This window comes from Haemorhous mexicanus, chromosome 1, assembly GCF_027477595.1.
Source record: "Haemorhous mexicanus isolate bHaeMex1 chromosome 1, bHaeMex1.pri, whole genome shotgun sequence".
Taxonomy (NCBI): Eukaryota; Metazoa; Chordata; class Aves; order Passeriformes; family Fringillidae; genus Haemorhous; species Haemorhous mexicanus.
This window is the reverse complement of record NC_082341.1, coordinates 42629063-42646119: the sequence shown is the minus strand read 5'-3', so window position 1 is coordinate 42646119 and position 17057 is coordinate 42629063. Positions and strand designations below refer to the sequence as shown.

Sequence of the window (17057 nt, the reverse complement as noted above, 5' to 3'; positions counted from 1 at the left end):
TGAAAACCCAAGAAAGCAGCCAGAAGGCAGCTTCCTTATTCCATGTGCTGCAGTGAGCAGCTTTGTTTCAGGCAGCATGTGCTAGGGTACACAGTTCGTGGTGGGATCTCACGTGGGGCGCAAGTTTGCTATGGCTGCATTCAAGACTTTTTCACCCAATCACCTTCTGAGAAGACAAGAGCTAAAGTATTGTCTCCCAGAAGCAATGCTTCTGACAGGAGCATGGGGTAAGCCTCAGGACAAAATACAACATGCCAAGGAAGACACTTCAAGAACCCAAGGTACCCCTTGAGTCATTCGAAAAATAAATATGTCAGTTCACTTGAAGTGGGGACTTAGTACAAGATGGGTAAGGCTGGCAAAAAATTCTTTTTACATCATGTTTTGGAGGACAAGACTGTTTATTTGTGGTTCATTTATGAACAGGTGCAGCTTTTTGGCCCCTACCTAGACTAAAATTTGGCAATTTAAAGACATAGTGCTTACAAATGTGGTGAATGGAACTTATCTCTAATAATCAGTGCAACAGGAGAAAGTTATTTAGCTATCTTGAGATTATTTAATGTCCAAAGGCATCTTAAATTGCAAGCAGACTGATTAAACAAACATTGGAAAGAAGCAGAAATTTTAGAGTCAATCAGGTAATTGTATTGAGAGCAAACTTGAATTACTGTGGAAAGGCATAGTCACTAGCAATAAATCTCAAGATGGGAGGACAAGACATTTCATGGCCTGTTGGGCTAACAAAATTTATCTAGTATGAATACCTATATCACCCCAACACTCTGTCAGCAGTGTAAATATGGACTGTGAAAGCCGGTACACTGATAACAGTAGCACAGGAATGGCCATGGATGTGGATGCTTGGAAGTGAGGAGCTTTATTTCTCTACTTGGCCTTTTTTTTGCAAAGTGTAGCTTTTCACTGGGATTCCTGAGGTGCAAACTTGACTTTGTCTGCAAGTAACATACTTTAATTGGACTTTGTATCAAACCTGTGTTATTTATACTTGGGGTTTAAATTTTGAGTTTTATTCAGAACCATAACTTGTACTGGCACCCTCTATCATATAGCTCCAGCTAGGTTTCCCTTGTGGTGTGGTCACTGAAGCTAAATCTCTCTACAAAAGAACTCCGTTTTCTTCGGTGTGCAAATCCTTCTGCCTTCTGTATTAATTAGCTACCTGCATACAATTCTATTTAGTTAAATTATGACTACACAACACAGACTTTTTTACTCCTGCTCACTTAAATGTATTTCTATCACTACTGTTTCAGTTTTATCTTTATCTCACCAGAAGTGTTTTTTCTCTACCACAGACCCGACTGTCATCTCTCTGAACAGGAAGCGTCTAGCTATTTCTCAGAATTTACTAAGCTCAGAATGTCCCACAAAAATTTAAATCCACTTCTTCAAATGTGGGTTAGCTAAGAAACAATGAAACTTCTGCAGCCATCTCCTTCCATCTCAGCCTGGTGTTGCCACACAAGTATTGCCACTTAGGCCTAATTCTGCAAATATTTTTCTTGTGTGACTTTCCCTTTGTGTTTTGCAAGCTCCCTCCCCTTTACTTTTGTGTTTTAAGAAGAGGGAACACCAAAGACAGTAGGCAGTGTGTATGCAGGAGGTCTTTCATGATGGATATCTGTTTGTACATAGCTATCTCAGTCCTGGACCAACACTGAGCAATGAGAGAGGGATGGGGAAAACAAGGATAACACTTGGACTTTGAGTAGGAGATTGTAAAGGACTGCCTGTTGCAAGGGTTGAAGTGTGAGATGCAGGAAAACATCACCACACCCCCAACCCAGCAATTTATCAAGCACTTTGTCAGTATTTGATAAAGTGTCACATTTGTTGCAGCTTGTTAGCTTGCTTTGGAGAGGTTTAGCTTTTGTATATTGTGGCTGGGGAGGTATTTGTGGCTTGCTTAAGTTCTAGGTATTACCACATGAGTTGTGCAGTGGTGTTTGGGGTGATTGTATGCACAAAAGTTACCACCTGTGCTTCTTTGATTAGCGCAAGGGTATTGGGTTTTTTCAGCAGCATAGAAGGGAATTTGGATTTAAGTAGTTCAGGGGAATTTGGATTTAAGTTATTTACATGCTCAATTTTGTGGTGTTGTGAATCCTGAAAACTGCTTAGCTGTGGTACAAGTTAAAATATTCGATGTTAAATATCTTCCCTTTTAAATATGATCCAGAGGAGGTGGCTTATATTAGAGCAAAGAGGAATCTTTCTAGTTGGGAACCCACTGCTTCTTCACTATCCTGCTGAGGGTAGTGAATTTCCACTTCTGGCTGTGAAAGCACAATCTTCATAGGTGAACTAAGCTAATGGCTTCAGCTCTGCCTTGCTGAATCTGCTGACTGACCCTGTAGCTGTGAAAGCTGAGTGGCAAAATAAGCATCTGCAGTGACAACTGAATGATGTTCCTCCTTCTGTTGGGAGCTCTGAGCACTTAAGAATCATCTTTCCTTCAGAATGTCCTTCTGGCTCAACTTTTGAGCAGCAGTGGATGGCTGACTTGGTCATCCAAGAATGATCCCAAGAGAATCAAGAGTATTCCTCTTGTGGCAGCCAGAATACTAAAAACCAGCTGTAATGTCAAAGAAACTGCTGGCTCTCCTAGTGCTTAGGATGGACTGGGAAAGACAGGTTTTGCTTGCAGTCAATACCAGTTTGCAAAGCTCAGTCACTGAGCTACATGAGAAAAGCACTTCCTGTGCATAATAGCTTTCCTTCCATTCTAGGGTCTACTTCTCCCAAGGACATTAACCCCATATAAGAAGGCTATCCATATTGTTTGTATCAGGTAGTTTAAAATATTTCTGTCTTCCTCCTTCCTCCAGTGCCTGCTTTGCAGCAGAAAATGAAATGAGATGATGGAGGGCAGGAGGAGTGGTAGAAAATCCAGGTCTAGAGAAAACACATTTAGGGAAAATGAGTTTGAAGAGGAGGAAAGCATAGTAAGAAACAGCCAGAAAGAAACGGAGAGGGAGAAAAATAAATGTGACAGAAGCCATAAAGATTTAGTAAATGAAGTCAGTAACATTACTAAGTGTGTAATCACATACACACATGCTTCCTGGCTGCTGAATAGTAAGGTACCTGTGGAAACATGTAGGTCCTCCTTGACTCCTTGTGATATCAGCAAAGGTGATAGCAATAAAAATGTAAGTTCTGCAATATGGATGAATTCACGCTCTACATGTGAACAAATATATTGGTTTCTAGATGTCTAGAGCTCTGCATACTCCCTTTAAAAACAAGCAGAGACAGTCTCTAGTAATTTACTAAGACAGTTTTTAGTCATCAGCTTCAAAACAAATACATGGTAATACGTACTATTTAATAAAGTTTCATCAATATTTTTAATGGTTGTTGTTTTACCAATTTTAGAGCCAATGCTGTTCAAAAGATATATTTCAATTAAGTTTCTGTTGTGCTCCTGAAAAGATTGACCTTTGTGGTGTTCTTCACTAGGTAAGTTAGTTGGGATGGCAGCTTCCATGGACATTTAAGGTTTTAAATTTTAGAAAAAATACACACATTTTGAAAAGTTGTCATATTGAATTGGGTCAAGGTGTTTCTAACTTAGTGCTCTGTTTCCAGTGAATGCTCAGAGTGAAGTAAAATACTGCAGCTATAAAGTGGTAGCTCCCAAAATATATTGACATCTCCATGATTTGTTACCTCGAGTTTCTTGAGCCTAGGGCTATATCTGCATGTGTTTTAAAAGGCAAAACAAAAAGCATCAGAACAGATTTTAATTACCTGATCCAGAAGGTATGCAGTGCATACGCTTTTGCAGTCCTCAGTTTAAAGACACTTTAATCACAGATATTGCCTATAATCCTAATCATAGCTGAGTTAGTGGCTTCTGTAGTTATTAGATGTATTTTCAAAAGTTCTAAGAAAAGTTTTTAATTGGTAAAGTATGTGCAAAATTGCCTGAGTGCCTGTTTTTTAATCCTCTACTACATATTTTGTTATAAGTGCAGAAATGCCACAGAATTTATTTTCCAGTAAAGATAAAAGCCGAAGCTTAGGAGGAAAAATTACTGACAACCCAAAGTTAAAACAGTAGTAACTAGGGATAGAGGAGAAGAGGAAGAAGTATTTGAGCAGACTCGGGAGGGAAATACTATGCTCTTTTGCAAGATTTGGTCTTTGACACCAGTCTTTGGCTAGTGAGTACTTGCTCAAGTAGCTGGGAAAGTGGAGGAGTGTTTACCTCCTATTGGGGGCAGTGCACTTGGATGTGGGGGTGTGGTATTTGTGTATGTACCCACATGTGGGCGAAATGGAAAAATGTGGCTTATTTCCTCTTCCCACTTTCATTTAGGTAATACACTGATATAAATGTTTTGATCATAACATTGATGAAGTTTTAAGCTGCTTTACTTTTCTTTTGGTTTGTGTGTTTTGTTGTTGGTTTTGGTTTTTAAGGGAAAAATTTTAAAATAAAATGTATCTGCTGAATCACTCTGCTGCAGGAAAACAAAAAACCTTTTCAGACTGCAGTGATTCTGTGCAAAATATACAGATTTTTCTGTAACAGATATGTTTAAAAGTCATTGTTAAATGGCCTTTAAACTGACTTCCATCTGATACAAGCCACTGTTGTAGGAGAGTGCAGAACAAATTCTGACCGGATCCAGGTCTAACTGGAGGATTATTCACTCCTTTTTCTTTGTCTGAGATTGATGATCCGAATCACCTAAAATGGTCAAAAGGTAGTCAGAACTAAGGTGTCATAAGTCTGTGATGGATTGGTTTTGCTGTCATCACTCTACGTGTGTAATTAATTATGAGCCTTATTATATGGGTTTGGAGTATGTTAATGTGCAAGTTACACATTTAGAGCAGTTGGTTTTTTGCACTCATACCTTCAGTATTTATGCACAAGAGCCTTAGGTAGGATTCATGAGGTTTACACAAGCAGGGAATGCTGATTCCTCATTATTCCAGAGGAAGAGGAGCATTGAGACCTGTTAACACAACCTCTCCTGCAGGGATGGCAGAGCTGCACCGTGTTTCCTGAGGTCCCGTCTGTGCCGGCCGTCATTCGCACCAGCTCCCCCTGGCATGACTGGGCAAAGCCAAGTGTGTGCCTGGTGCCTCGTCCCAGTTGGAAAGCCTGGGGTGAAGCCAGGGAGGGCAGCAAGCTGTTTGCCAGGGACTTGTGCAGTAGGGCCAGTACTGGCAAAAGGGAGAGTACAGGAATACTGGAGGGAAAATAAAAGGAGTGTCAGACACGCCAGGGCTGGTGGGAGGTACAAATGTTTGAATTGGCATCATGCCCTAATGTTAGCCAAAAGGTGCAGAACCTTGTTAAATCGCTCAGTGGGAGTTCAGACCCAAGCATTGTGCAGTCTGGGGAGTGCAGGATAAGCCAGACATGTACAATAGAGAACGATGGGAAAGCTGTTTACAGGAATGCTTTCTTTTATAAACTGTTTTTATCGGACAGCCTTTCAATTTCTCTTATCAAAGCTTGACTAAGTGCTTCCCTCTTGAGAGTGCTTGAGGGAGTGAGACTGGGATTTAATTCACTAGAGGTATCTTAGTCCCATTTTGGTTTGGGTAACAGCTGTTGATCTGATAAAGGGACTCTGTGAAAAAAGTTACTTTTATTAAGTATGCTCTGTATGTATGATACATGCTTGAATTATTAATGGTGCTGCTTCCCACAACCCAACTGTGAGAAGAGAACTGCTCACAGGAGTTCTTGTAAAGTTTTGCAAAGAGGTGGTCTAGGAGGATGAAGTCTGACAGCACCAGACAAAGATTGATATCTCTGTAGCCAGATAATGTCTGGAGAGTATTTGCCTCTTGGTCAGATATTAGAATACCTTTGTATTAAAAAAAACCCAAACAACCAAATACCAAAATCCAACCTCAAGGAAGTATTTATCCTTAGCACCCTCTTCTGGGCAAGTTGACAGGTAAGAGTTCTTAAAATATTTTCTATTGTTTTAAATTACCTTGTCTCCCTAGTATCGCCAATGTTCTGAGAAGCTTACAGTTTCTGATCAAACAGCAGGAGTTTACTGTGCATAAAATACATTTTAAAATTTTCTTCATTGTGGTGGATGTATGTTGTTTATATTTTTGTTTTGAATATTTTTCTTTATAATAGTTCATGCTAGATATTTTTGACATCTCCGTGAAGGTGCTACACACATGACATTATACAGGATTTTTAGCATAACCAGTGAATGTCGTGGAGACTGAAATAAGCACTGCCTTAGAACCCCAAGCACCTGCAAGACAGCTGACTGTCATTTAATGGAAACAATGTAGACCTAATTTCCTTTTACTTTCTTGCTGCCATGGTAGCTTTCTAGTAGTCTGTCATTCTCTGTGTTTGGAATGCCAGTGGCGATGGAGCCACAGGAGAGAACAGCATAGAGCTGCTGGTTTCTCAGTCATAGCTGCAAAAGGTACTCTCCATAAGCAATCACTCGAGGTGCCTTTTGACAATGAAGAGGAAGCTTTTTCCATGAAACTATGGAAACTTGAACATGTGGACTTACTTTGCCAAGTGTGCTCCTTTCTGATCTGCCAGTTTGGTTGCTGTGTGGCCTCCTGTTGGGAGTGCCCTGTGAGGCTGTGTCTAACAGTGACTTCTAATTTGTATCTGGCAAAGAGGCCCTTATGTGATCTTCTGTTTGTGCTAGGACTGAATTCTGCATCCCACATTCTGGCTAAGAGAAGTGTCCAAAAGATATGGTTTTTATGAAAAATAATATGCTTCCCCAGAAACGTTTTAGTGAAAGCCAACTCTTTTGCATTCCTAATAATTTACTTTTTCCTCCTTTGTTCTCGGACTTGGTAATGCTGCAAAAAATTCAGTCTCCAGGACTCATTGGAGCTATACAGCAATGACCTTTCCTTCACAGAAATCTCACATTCCTACAGTTGGGAGTTTCATACTTTACACTGAGAAAAAGGTGGATGGGATATAGAACATGCTAGCGTGGTGAGAAGTTGAAGGTGTGAAATATGAGTTACCAGCAAGGCTGGTGGAAGAAAGCCAGATGTAAACAAGAGAGATGAGTAGGAGAGTAGAAAAATCAAATGACAGGCTAAGTGTTTAGAAGCTAGGAAGAACTTTACCTAGTTATTTACCTACAGTGCCTTGTCAGAGGAATGTTACATTCAGGCTTGAACTTAACTTCCAGGTTAAGCATAGGTTAACTGAGCATAGGTTCTCATCATGAATCTTCAGTCATTTGGTGTGTCACTGATCCTTGCCTTTCTGCAGGACAAAAAATACCTTCTTCTCTAGCTGTCCTTGATGTTCTGAATAAAGAACGTTTTGCTTGTAGTAGTCTGATTCTTAACCATTTCACTTTGTGCTCTTTCCTCAGAGGATGTGCTGAGTAAAGATGCTGGGGAGTGTGCAATATGCTTGGAAGAGTTGCAGCAAGGAGATACTATAGCACGGCTGCCTTGCCTCTGCATATATCATAAAGGGCAAGTATTCCTTAGGATGGATGTAAAATTTCACAAGGTGGCATTTATGGGGTAACTCTTCTTAAGGGGTGCTTAAAGAAGTGCTTAAACTTAGTTGCTTTTTTGCGTTTAAAAACAACAAAGAAACAGCAGTAGCAATCTTAAAGATGTCTTTTAAATGACATCTTTCTCCATCTCTACCAAATGTATTTGAAGTTAATTTTCCTGCTACAAGTTTCTCCTTCTTGGAAAATCACCTGGATGGGGAAGGAATGTATATCATGGCTGAGGAGCTTAGGTCATGTGGGCTTAAGTTTTGTCAAATGATAATAGAGGAGAGGAGGCGATTGGTTTTTTAACCTGTTTCATATAGTTTTTTAATAAGTGTCTGTACTTTACAGATAGTAAAATGTCAGTGAGTGATATAAGCAAGATGATAATGTTAGTAGCTAATTAATCTGTGTATGAAATCTGTAATTTGTAAAGTGTTTCCTTAGAAAATTTTAACACTTAAGAAATTTAGGTTGTCAGCAATGTTTAATACCCAAATATTACTGTGGTTTGGGGTTATTAATTTTTCCAGTGATGTGTGTATATGCATATACTTCTTTGTATAATATAAAATTCTACTAGTCATTGAAATGGAGAAACCAATTTATATTCATATCCTACTGCTAAATATTACTCATATTCATGTCAATTGTTCTCATTTTTTGTCATGTATCCAACAGCTGCATAGATGAATGGTTTGAAGTAAATAGATCTTGCCCTGAGCATCCATCAGATTAAGACAAGATTCATATTTTTAGGTAATGTTTATTTATGTTCCAATAATAAATATCTTGATTACCTGAAATAACTGTACTATTTATTTTTACTTGTGAATTTATTACTGTGTCCCAGAACTACAATATTAATCAGTAAGAATTGATGTATATTGCAATATAGGCAGAAGGTTTCTACATCCTTGCATGGCATGGTCTTTCCAGTTTTAGTACTAGAAAGTGGCAAGTCAGTGTCAAGAAACCTTTAGCATTAACTTTCTAAGAGTATTTTTCCATAGAAATGAAACAAAATTAAAATAATACAATTATGTCATTTTGGATTTTTCTGTGAGTACTGGCATGTATTTCTGACAGAAGTATTTTGGAATCATATGAAAAGGTTGAAACTAGGTATTTTCAAAACTACCTTAATGTTAATGCATTCCAAAATGTTTAAAGCATATAAATAAGTAAAAATTGTTGACATGTTTCTATCCCATCTCACAGAAGTTTGCATTTTTCCAGCTTATGTTTTGTGTTAATGGTTGCAGATCTGCAATCTCTGTTAAAAGTTTAAAGGATAGTTTTATTCTTTAGTTGACTGACTCAGAAACTTTATCTTACATTAAATAATTGCCCCTAAGCATTGCAAAGCACACCGACAATCATAATCCTTAGAGAAACAGAGATATCTGAAATCCTATCTGGTAGCTGAGAGTTTGGTTTTGTTGCTCTGAAGGAAATGAAAAAAAAAATCTGAAGTATTCATGACTAGAATTTATTTGTGCATTTGTTTCATATTGCTTCATGTGTCTGTTTTGTAGGGCTAGCAAAGAAAACCTCAAGGAAGATATCCTGCTACTGAGATAATTGTTTTTATCTCAGGGCAGTGTTGCCAAATTTAATAACCAAACACATTTCCTATACTGCCCCCAATCTCTGGTTGTGGCAGTAGGCTGCATGCTGTTGGTGAACATCCGTGTCTCTGTACACGCTCATGGCTGTCCAGCCTCATGTTAAATTCTATTTGCTTTTTCCACGGCAGGGATGGTGATAACTGGGGACTTAGGAAGAAAGGGGAAGGAAAACTCAGTTGTTGTGCTCATGCTGTTTGAATGGTTTCTGTACTGAAATAATGGTATTTTCTCCTCTGTTTTTCCAACAGCTGCTTCCACTGATCAGAAAACATAGGAGATGTGAGGTTCTCTTGCTGAACCCAGCGTGCCTGGCTTGAGACTTAGTTCTTTGTGGCTGAAAAAGGCAAAGATGGACAGTGACACGGAGAAAGCATTGCAGACACCGTTACTTGACAGTAGTGCTCAGTATACCAAACACTCATGCAAAGGACACACAGGGATTTTGAAAATGCTGCACATCCTGTAACAATCGACTCCCCAGAGACATTACTGACACTGTTTTGTATCGAAGGCCAAAGTTCCATATTTCAGCCTAACTTCTGGTTCTGTGAAGAAGCAAGTTATTGGACATATTTCCTACTGCCTCCAGTGGAAGCGGAGACGTTCGATACGTGCTATCTGAGACCCTTGCAGGGGGACGGCCCCAGATCGGAGTGGGAACGTTTTCACCTTCTCGTTGGCTGAAGAACAGTACATGGCAAACTAAATAAAATCTAACAGTGTGACCTTAATTTACTGAATTCACACCCTGTTTTACGTTCTTCACTTTTTTCAAGAACAGAAAACATAACCCGCTCTGTGTAGGAATACTGTATTTCAAAGTTTTGTAACTAAACCTTTGTCACAATGCAGTCCAAAGAGTAAAACCAAGACAGGTAACTAATTTATATTGATCAAGCTATAAAGATTGTTGAAATCTGCACATTGTATTGCTATTTAAGTAACTAAAACGTCTCTTTTATTGCTCATGAGTCAAAACGACAGAAAGAAATGCAGCAAAGCAAAATCTTACAGCTATGCAACTTTTTTTAAAATAGGAAAAAAAGAAATGAATTACCAATTTTAAGTGCTGCCAGTTAAGGTAATTTGTTTAACGGGTATTTTTTTAAAGATGTTTCAGGTAATTATTTTATTGTACTACTCTCATCTCCAGGCTGCCTCCTGAGGTGTAAATGAATAACTGCAAGTGTGGGCACGGGGAGAGGTTTTTATAGGCATGGGTGAGATTATATCGAGGTGGAATTTGTGTTTATTTTTCGAACATGTGCAAGTTCATGTTTCCTTGTTTGAATGTGTTTTTCGGTCGCAGGATCTGTAGTACATTGCATCTAAACCCTTGGTGTCTTCATGTGGAGACCAGCATTTGACAGCGTGGGTTTGCGTTTAGTTTGGGTTTTTTCTTTCTTTCATTCTTTTTTTTTTTTTTAATTCATTTGCATTTGTTTAATTTATTATTATTTTACTGTGTTATATTGATATACCAGAGCTCCACAAAACACAGGATGTCTCTGGGTGGGTACACCGAGTAAAACTGTGGATATGTATTAGTTCCCACAAAGTATCACAGTTAAAATTAATTTTTTTTTTTTTTAAAGACAATGAACTGGAACAGATATCAGGGTTTAGAAGCATACTTTTTATATCAAGAAAAAAATTAATCGTAGTAGTTTCTGAATTTCACAACACAGGGAAGAGTTTATGAATATTTATTAGCAACAGTATTCTTAGTGAGTTTCAATAGTTAAAATAAGTTGCACAACACTTCAGACTTTTTTTCTTGTACAGAAATAATTCTGGTTGGGTTTTGGTTTTTTTTCTTTATTTTGTTTAAGTACACATTTCTCTCTGTTGCTGCTGTGATTTATATCAAAAAGGGCAAAGAACAGGAGCAACTGCTGCTATCTGGAGAAGAAGTGCAGTTCATGTTCCTAAACTCTCCCGTGTTGCTTGAAGAGCACTTCTTCCCTGGATAACATTTTCTCCTGAATGTTGCTCTGTAAAATGCCTTTGTTACGCTGCAAATCTAAAGGAGTCCAAACTAGATAGATAGTTGTCGTAATTGCCAGTGCAGTTTCTATACTTTTGGGCTTGCATCACTGGTTTCAGCTGAACCTGTAAGCTATGGGGCCCTGTTGAGTTCTCTTTTTCAGTGGGAGCAGAATCATTTTGTCACACATTCGATTCTGTAGTCACATCAAATGTACAGTCATTCCCTGTACAGAGTCCTTTTTCAACGAGAATATTTGTGTTGCCTTGTATTATCTTGGGGGAGGGAGGGAGGGAGGGGATGAGGAATTACAGCACCTGTGATACTCAAATAGTGGTGTTGCCTGCAGGCCCATTTTCCCAATATTTTAAACTCCTGATATCTTCTGAAAGTAAAACTTTTCCATTTGCATTTATTTAACGTTTACTGTTGGCTTAATGCCTGCAGAAACTCACCTGTAGTCATGTAAAGGGGGTAGGTCAGTGTTTTGATGTCCTGTGCTCTGAGGTCATAGATAGTCTTTGGCTTTAGGGTTAAGTACGTAAATACAAGAAACATAAATCTGTGTACAACTTGAGCTCAGTTTTGGTAGTTCATACTTCTAGTTCACTTACTGTTTCTTCAAAACCCTTCATCTTCTCTATTCAGATGGAAGTAGTTGATTTAAAGACCTAGCAGTTAGGACTATTGTCCCATGTTTAGGAACAGTGTTGGAAAAGCACCATCGCACTGGTGATGCTTTTACAGGCAAGAGTCCATTGCTGCTTCCATCAGCACAGTAGAGCAGCAGTTCCTTGTATTATTTGAAGAATTGATACAAGGTCAGCTTTAGTTTGATGTTCTTGGTATCCATAAATCTCTTCTGAAAGACAGTGGGAGGTTTTCTTGTATCCAAACCTGTAACATAGACCAAGCCTGGAATGACCCTGAAAGCATGAGAGCAATGCTTGGGTTTCAAAACACCAGTGGAAACTCACCTAGGTAAGCTTTCTGTCACCATCAGCTGGTGATGACCATGCTTTAGGCACAACTCTAGTCACAGACAACACCTTCATTTTGAAAATGTCCTCACAGGGATGTCAACTCATTGTGCTTCAGAAGGGAAAAATAAACACCAAACAAGTCCTGTGTCTCAAACAAGGAACACCACACTTGTCCACAAGAAGCAATAACTTCAATTTCAGTGCGATATGCTTCTTTGCCTGTAAATATCTTGAGATTGCCAATTCTGTGCTTTTTCAGAGTATTTTCGGTCATCTGGCCTATATCTTCCCTAAGTATGTAAGGGTGTGAAATAATTCCCATACTCAGGTCTGCCATAAACATGCTGCTTGCCAGCAGGGGAAGAGTAGATTTGACACTGTCTTGAAATGTGCGATTTTTCTGAACTTGTAACGTACCCATGTCTCTCCAGTAGCAGCTCGTGTTTTGAAGTTCATAGTGGAGGTGTCTGTGAGTTGGTTTGTATTTAACCATACCCCATACAATAACAAGGGAGTCAAGACTGCTGTCAGCACAGGGCACCCTTTGTCCTGGCTCTTACAAGTCAGTATATCTATAATAATGCTTCCCTTTGGAAGGAGGTAGCTCATTTTCTTGCAGTATGTACATTAAGCAATGAGTTGAGTAGGATGTAAAAGCAAAAATACGAAGCACACCACAAATTATTGGTATTTTATTTTTGGGAGAGATAAAGCCAAAACCAGATGGTCTTATTTGTAGTCAGGTTAGCTGTCATAATCAAGGGTAAGTGTACTGGGTATTTTGGAATGGAAAACATGTAGGCTATGTACAAAAATGTGGGTGGATACTTGTGACCTTGGTTTTTTCCCTGCTTCCCCCCTTATGATGTAAAGGGGGTTTATGACTGAATCTCAAGATTTATACATTTATCCTACTTCTTAATTTTAGGAGCACTGGGTTTTTAATTAAGCCTTGCTGAAAGGCTGGAGAGCTGGTACAACAGACTGCCAGGAAACTGAAATCTCAGCAAATATGGGAAAAGATAATTTTTATTCAGAGATGTGGATCTTTGGTGTTTCTGGAGGGATATGTCTAATATGTGAGATGTGCTTAAGAACGTTTTTAGTGCACTGCCTTTTCTCTGTGAGGGTTTTAGAAACTTGCTCCATTTCTTCTGTGTTCCACCAAAAGCAAGGGACTTGGCACTTGAATGTTACTATTCTCTCTTTGTAAATGGTGGCAGAACGTTGGTTTTGGTGCAGGCAGTGATCTCTCTGAATTTCTTGTGGCTTTTAGCCGCTTTGTGTATTGAAAGAGTATTTGTGTGCAAATTTGGTACTAATTCTGCTGTGCAGTTGGGATTTTCCTGCTGAGAGACTACCACACACCTGGGAGTGCCGAAGTGCTACTATGGAATCTTCCAGCTCACCTTTGCTAGTGGAGGGTTATCTCTTTTTTTGATGAGTGCTATATTTGATTATTCACTTTCTACCCTTCCCAGCTTAAAAGTCATTTTAGTGTCCATTTCTTCTCCGCCTAGTTGAAGATGAGATATATGTTAGGCCATATTCCTGTATGAATAGGCTTCCCACTGGCATCAGCAAAAGTGATGTAAGAGGTTGTAACTGTAAGAGAAGGCTTCTTATGGGTTTCCTACAATCCAGCCAAATGTGGTTTTTTTCATGCAGCTCCTACCACTTAACTTTTTGTCATTTAAAACACCCTGCATGAGAAATTCACAACAGAACTATGTCCAGGACTTGTTTCCTGAACAAAAAAAATCTGTGATGTTTCTGTTTCTCCACCTGCTTCTAAAATCAACTTGGAGATGGTTTTGCCTGTTGGGGGTTAAAAAAACCAACCCAGTCCATACTCTCAAATTACTTTTGGTTATCTTACTCCACAATTATAGGCTGGCTTTCCAAGCTGCTTTTGTTCTGTAAAGTCATGTCTCAATTAGTACATCAGAGCTGATGATGGGATAAGCTGTAAAATGGCCTCACTGTGGGGCATTATTAGTTGTTGAAGACTTGCTCAGGTAAACCACCATAGGAGTATCCTGCACCTGAAAAAGGAATATCCTGCACCATAGGAATATCCTGCACCTGAAAAAGGCTGGACTTGGTTCTGTCTTGGATCTAATAAGTTGCCAGTGTACAAGAAGTTGAAGGCAGCCAGCCCACTCACTGATCTTTCTGGCAGCTTTTAATCTATGTGTGTTTGTTTGAGAGACTTTTGCCCTTGGGTGTGCTTTGGCAAAGATTTTGCAACGATAAATAGGATTTGCTCGATTTTGGCAGAGCTTCAAGTGTAAGTAACCCGACGTTGCAAGAACATAATCTGTTGCTGAATCCTGTTCCTCTTGTTTTCTCTCAAATCTGTCCCCTTTAACGCTGATATGTTATATTTCATAGTAAACACTTCTCAACACAACTGGTCACAAGCTCTCAAGGTGTGAAATTCTAAGAGGAAAAGACATCAAAGCTTGATTCTATGCTCTTGCATATATTAAGATGAAGCTGGAATATTTGTTACCATACAGTGAAGAATTCTCCCCTAGCTGATATTGCCAAAGCACTATAACTTTCAAGGAAGAAGGGAGGTGGCTTAGCTGTAGAGGGTATTCTTTAGTGAACTACATAAAAATTACTTTAAGAGCTGCAGCTCTTAAAATTTGTTCCAAGTAGTTTTTATGTAGTGGCACTGAATGAGTGGTGATCCAGTGTTAACCTTTATCCCTTGATTAAAAGTCTCGTTCTGGCTCTTCCCACCCTTTGGCAGATACCTGCTAGTAGGGAGCAGAGTGTGTACTCCCTTTTTTTATATGCCTCTTCCTACAGAGCTAACCTTGCCCACAGTGAGTTAGAGGGAAGTCCATGCTAGCTTCTGAAATGCCACCTGTACATGCAGTGGTAATGGACAAGATAACTTCCTTCATTACCTGGAGCAGAAATCAGAATGTAATTTGCAATGTCTAATGTAAATGTAAAATATATTTGTTTGTTTTGTTGTTTTGTTGTTTTGTTTTGGTTTTTTTAATTGAGCAGTATGATTGCAAGTTGACTTAAGTTGTTCTAAGGTACTCTTTTCAGTGGTTTGCCAGTACATAATCACGAATGAAAATATTTTTTTATTGATTTTTAGGTTGTATGTTAAACATTCCATTCATGTAAAATATGTACAAATATATGTAATAAATCTTTTGAAGCACAGTTTTCCTCACACTTCCAGGTGATTTTTTTGTTTGTTTGTTTTGAAGTATTGGTGCAAGAGGCATTGCTGTGGGACAGAACTTCTGTATGTCTGTGCTGCAGTCTGAGCTGGAGCAGAGGAAGGAAAAGCAGTGCATGGTTTAGAACCACAGCCAGAAAAGCAGCTTGGCATCTCACCTCTCTGCAGTCCTGCAGGTGGGAGTGCAGCCCTCTGGGCCAGCCTCTGGCCCCTCTGAGTCCCTCTCACTCTTCACCCACAAGCTTCACCCACCCTCTCACTGCTGTCCCACAAGCAATGATGTGACAGGCTTGTATCCCTCTGGCCAGGGAAGGTCTCAGCAGACGAGCTGATGTAGCTGCTGTTTTGTGGGGGTGGCTGGAGGTGAGATCTCTGGTTAACGCATCTTCTGTAGATCTTCAGCAGACATGATGGCCTTCAAGGTTAGCATAAGTTAGAGTTGCCAGGTCAGGAGGTAGAGAAACTCATGGGTTGTTTCCAAACTAAAAAAAAAAAAAAATGGAATATGGGGCAAAGATGGTAGCAAACAGTCCTTTCTCATCACCTGGAGTCTGGGAACCCCCGTCAGAGGATCAAGGTAACTTTCACAGCTGCTCTTTCCTTCAATTTCCTCAAACCCAAATACCACTTTAGCTTCCTCCCAAAACACTTCATGGTTGCTTCTTTAAAACTGATTCCCTGACAGCATACCTGTGGCTGGGCAGTGCATGGATTTCTTTGTCCTGGATTGTTCCCACCATTCTGGTCTGTCCCTAAACAGCTGGAAGGAGGCCACTGTAACAGCCTCCTGCAGAGACATGTTGCTGGAGGAGGGAATTTCTGCCCAGAACCACTGTGGGTGTTAAATTGTTCTCCAGTGGAGCATCCTGACAAGAGCAGAGCACTGTGATGTGGACTGCCTGGAAACTTTCTCCTGCGGCAGTGGCTGCAGCTCTGCAAGTCAGGTCACCTGCAGCAGGTAGCTGTGCATGTGAAAGACATGGCTGGGTGTGTCACCACTCCAAACCTTCCTGCCTGGCCTGGCAGGAAGCAGGGAGCTGTAGCCCTTGTGCTGAATGTAAAGTGAGATGAGGACAGGAGCCCAGCTGAGCCATGTGGTTTCAGATAGTGTACGGGGTAAGTCTGCTGCGGGGAAGGTGTGATTTTACACCTCTCCCCCTCCACCAGTTGGGAGTGGAGCTGTGGGTGCTCTGAGTAAAACCAAGTGCATTTCACCAAGGTTAGTAGAGGATGTGGGAGAAAACGAAAGAAGTTCACTCTCCAGGCAGGAGATTCTTCTTGGGTGCTGCTCCCAGCCAGGGCGACTTGTGCAGGCTGATGGAATGTGATCCACAGATTTATGGCACAGATTGCCCCACGGCTGTGAGCACATCCTTGCTCCACTTTTGCCATAAGCCTTTTGGTGTGGCTGGGGGTAGCTGAACCCATTGCTAAAGCACAGTGACTTTTGGACCATCACAATTCTCTCTGTGGGATATGATAGTTCTAATGCATAAATTATTTAAGTCTGCACCCAGAAACAGTTGGATGCAATAACTGAGGAATATGTTCCTATAATTTGTTAGAGTAACTTTCTTTCCACCACCCCTCCCCACTTCCCGAGCAGTCCATCCCAGTTGCCTTCTGGAAAGCCTGAATTCCTTAATTGGAGGTCATTTCTGTGTTTTCCTCCTCAGTCCTGAGTTGTGTTATGGAAGCAATCGATAACTAGTTAGAGCTGAGTTTGGCTGT

The 17057-nt window shown here is 40.0% G+C and overlaps 1 protein-coding gene across 1 annotated transcript in view; it reads left to right on the top strand.

Annotated features, from left to right (window-relative positions):
- ZNRF2 (zinc and ring finger 2) overlaps nucleotides 1–15307 on the top strand; it is a 58721-nt gene extending 43414 nt beyond the window's left edge. Inside the window, exons 3-5 of the mRNA XM_059847284.1 lie at nucleotides 7380–7485; nucleotides 8196–8273; nucleotides 9394–15307. Of these exons, the coding sequence (XP_059703267.1) occupies nucleotides 7380–7485; nucleotides 8196–8253 (164 nt within the window). The 3' untranslated portion in view covers nucleotides 8254–8273; nucleotides 9394–15307. The remainder of the gene's footprint in view (nucleotides 1–7379; nucleotides 7486–8195; nucleotides 8274–9393) is intronic.
- The last annotated feature ends 1750 nt before the right edge of the window (nucleotides 15308–17057 follow it).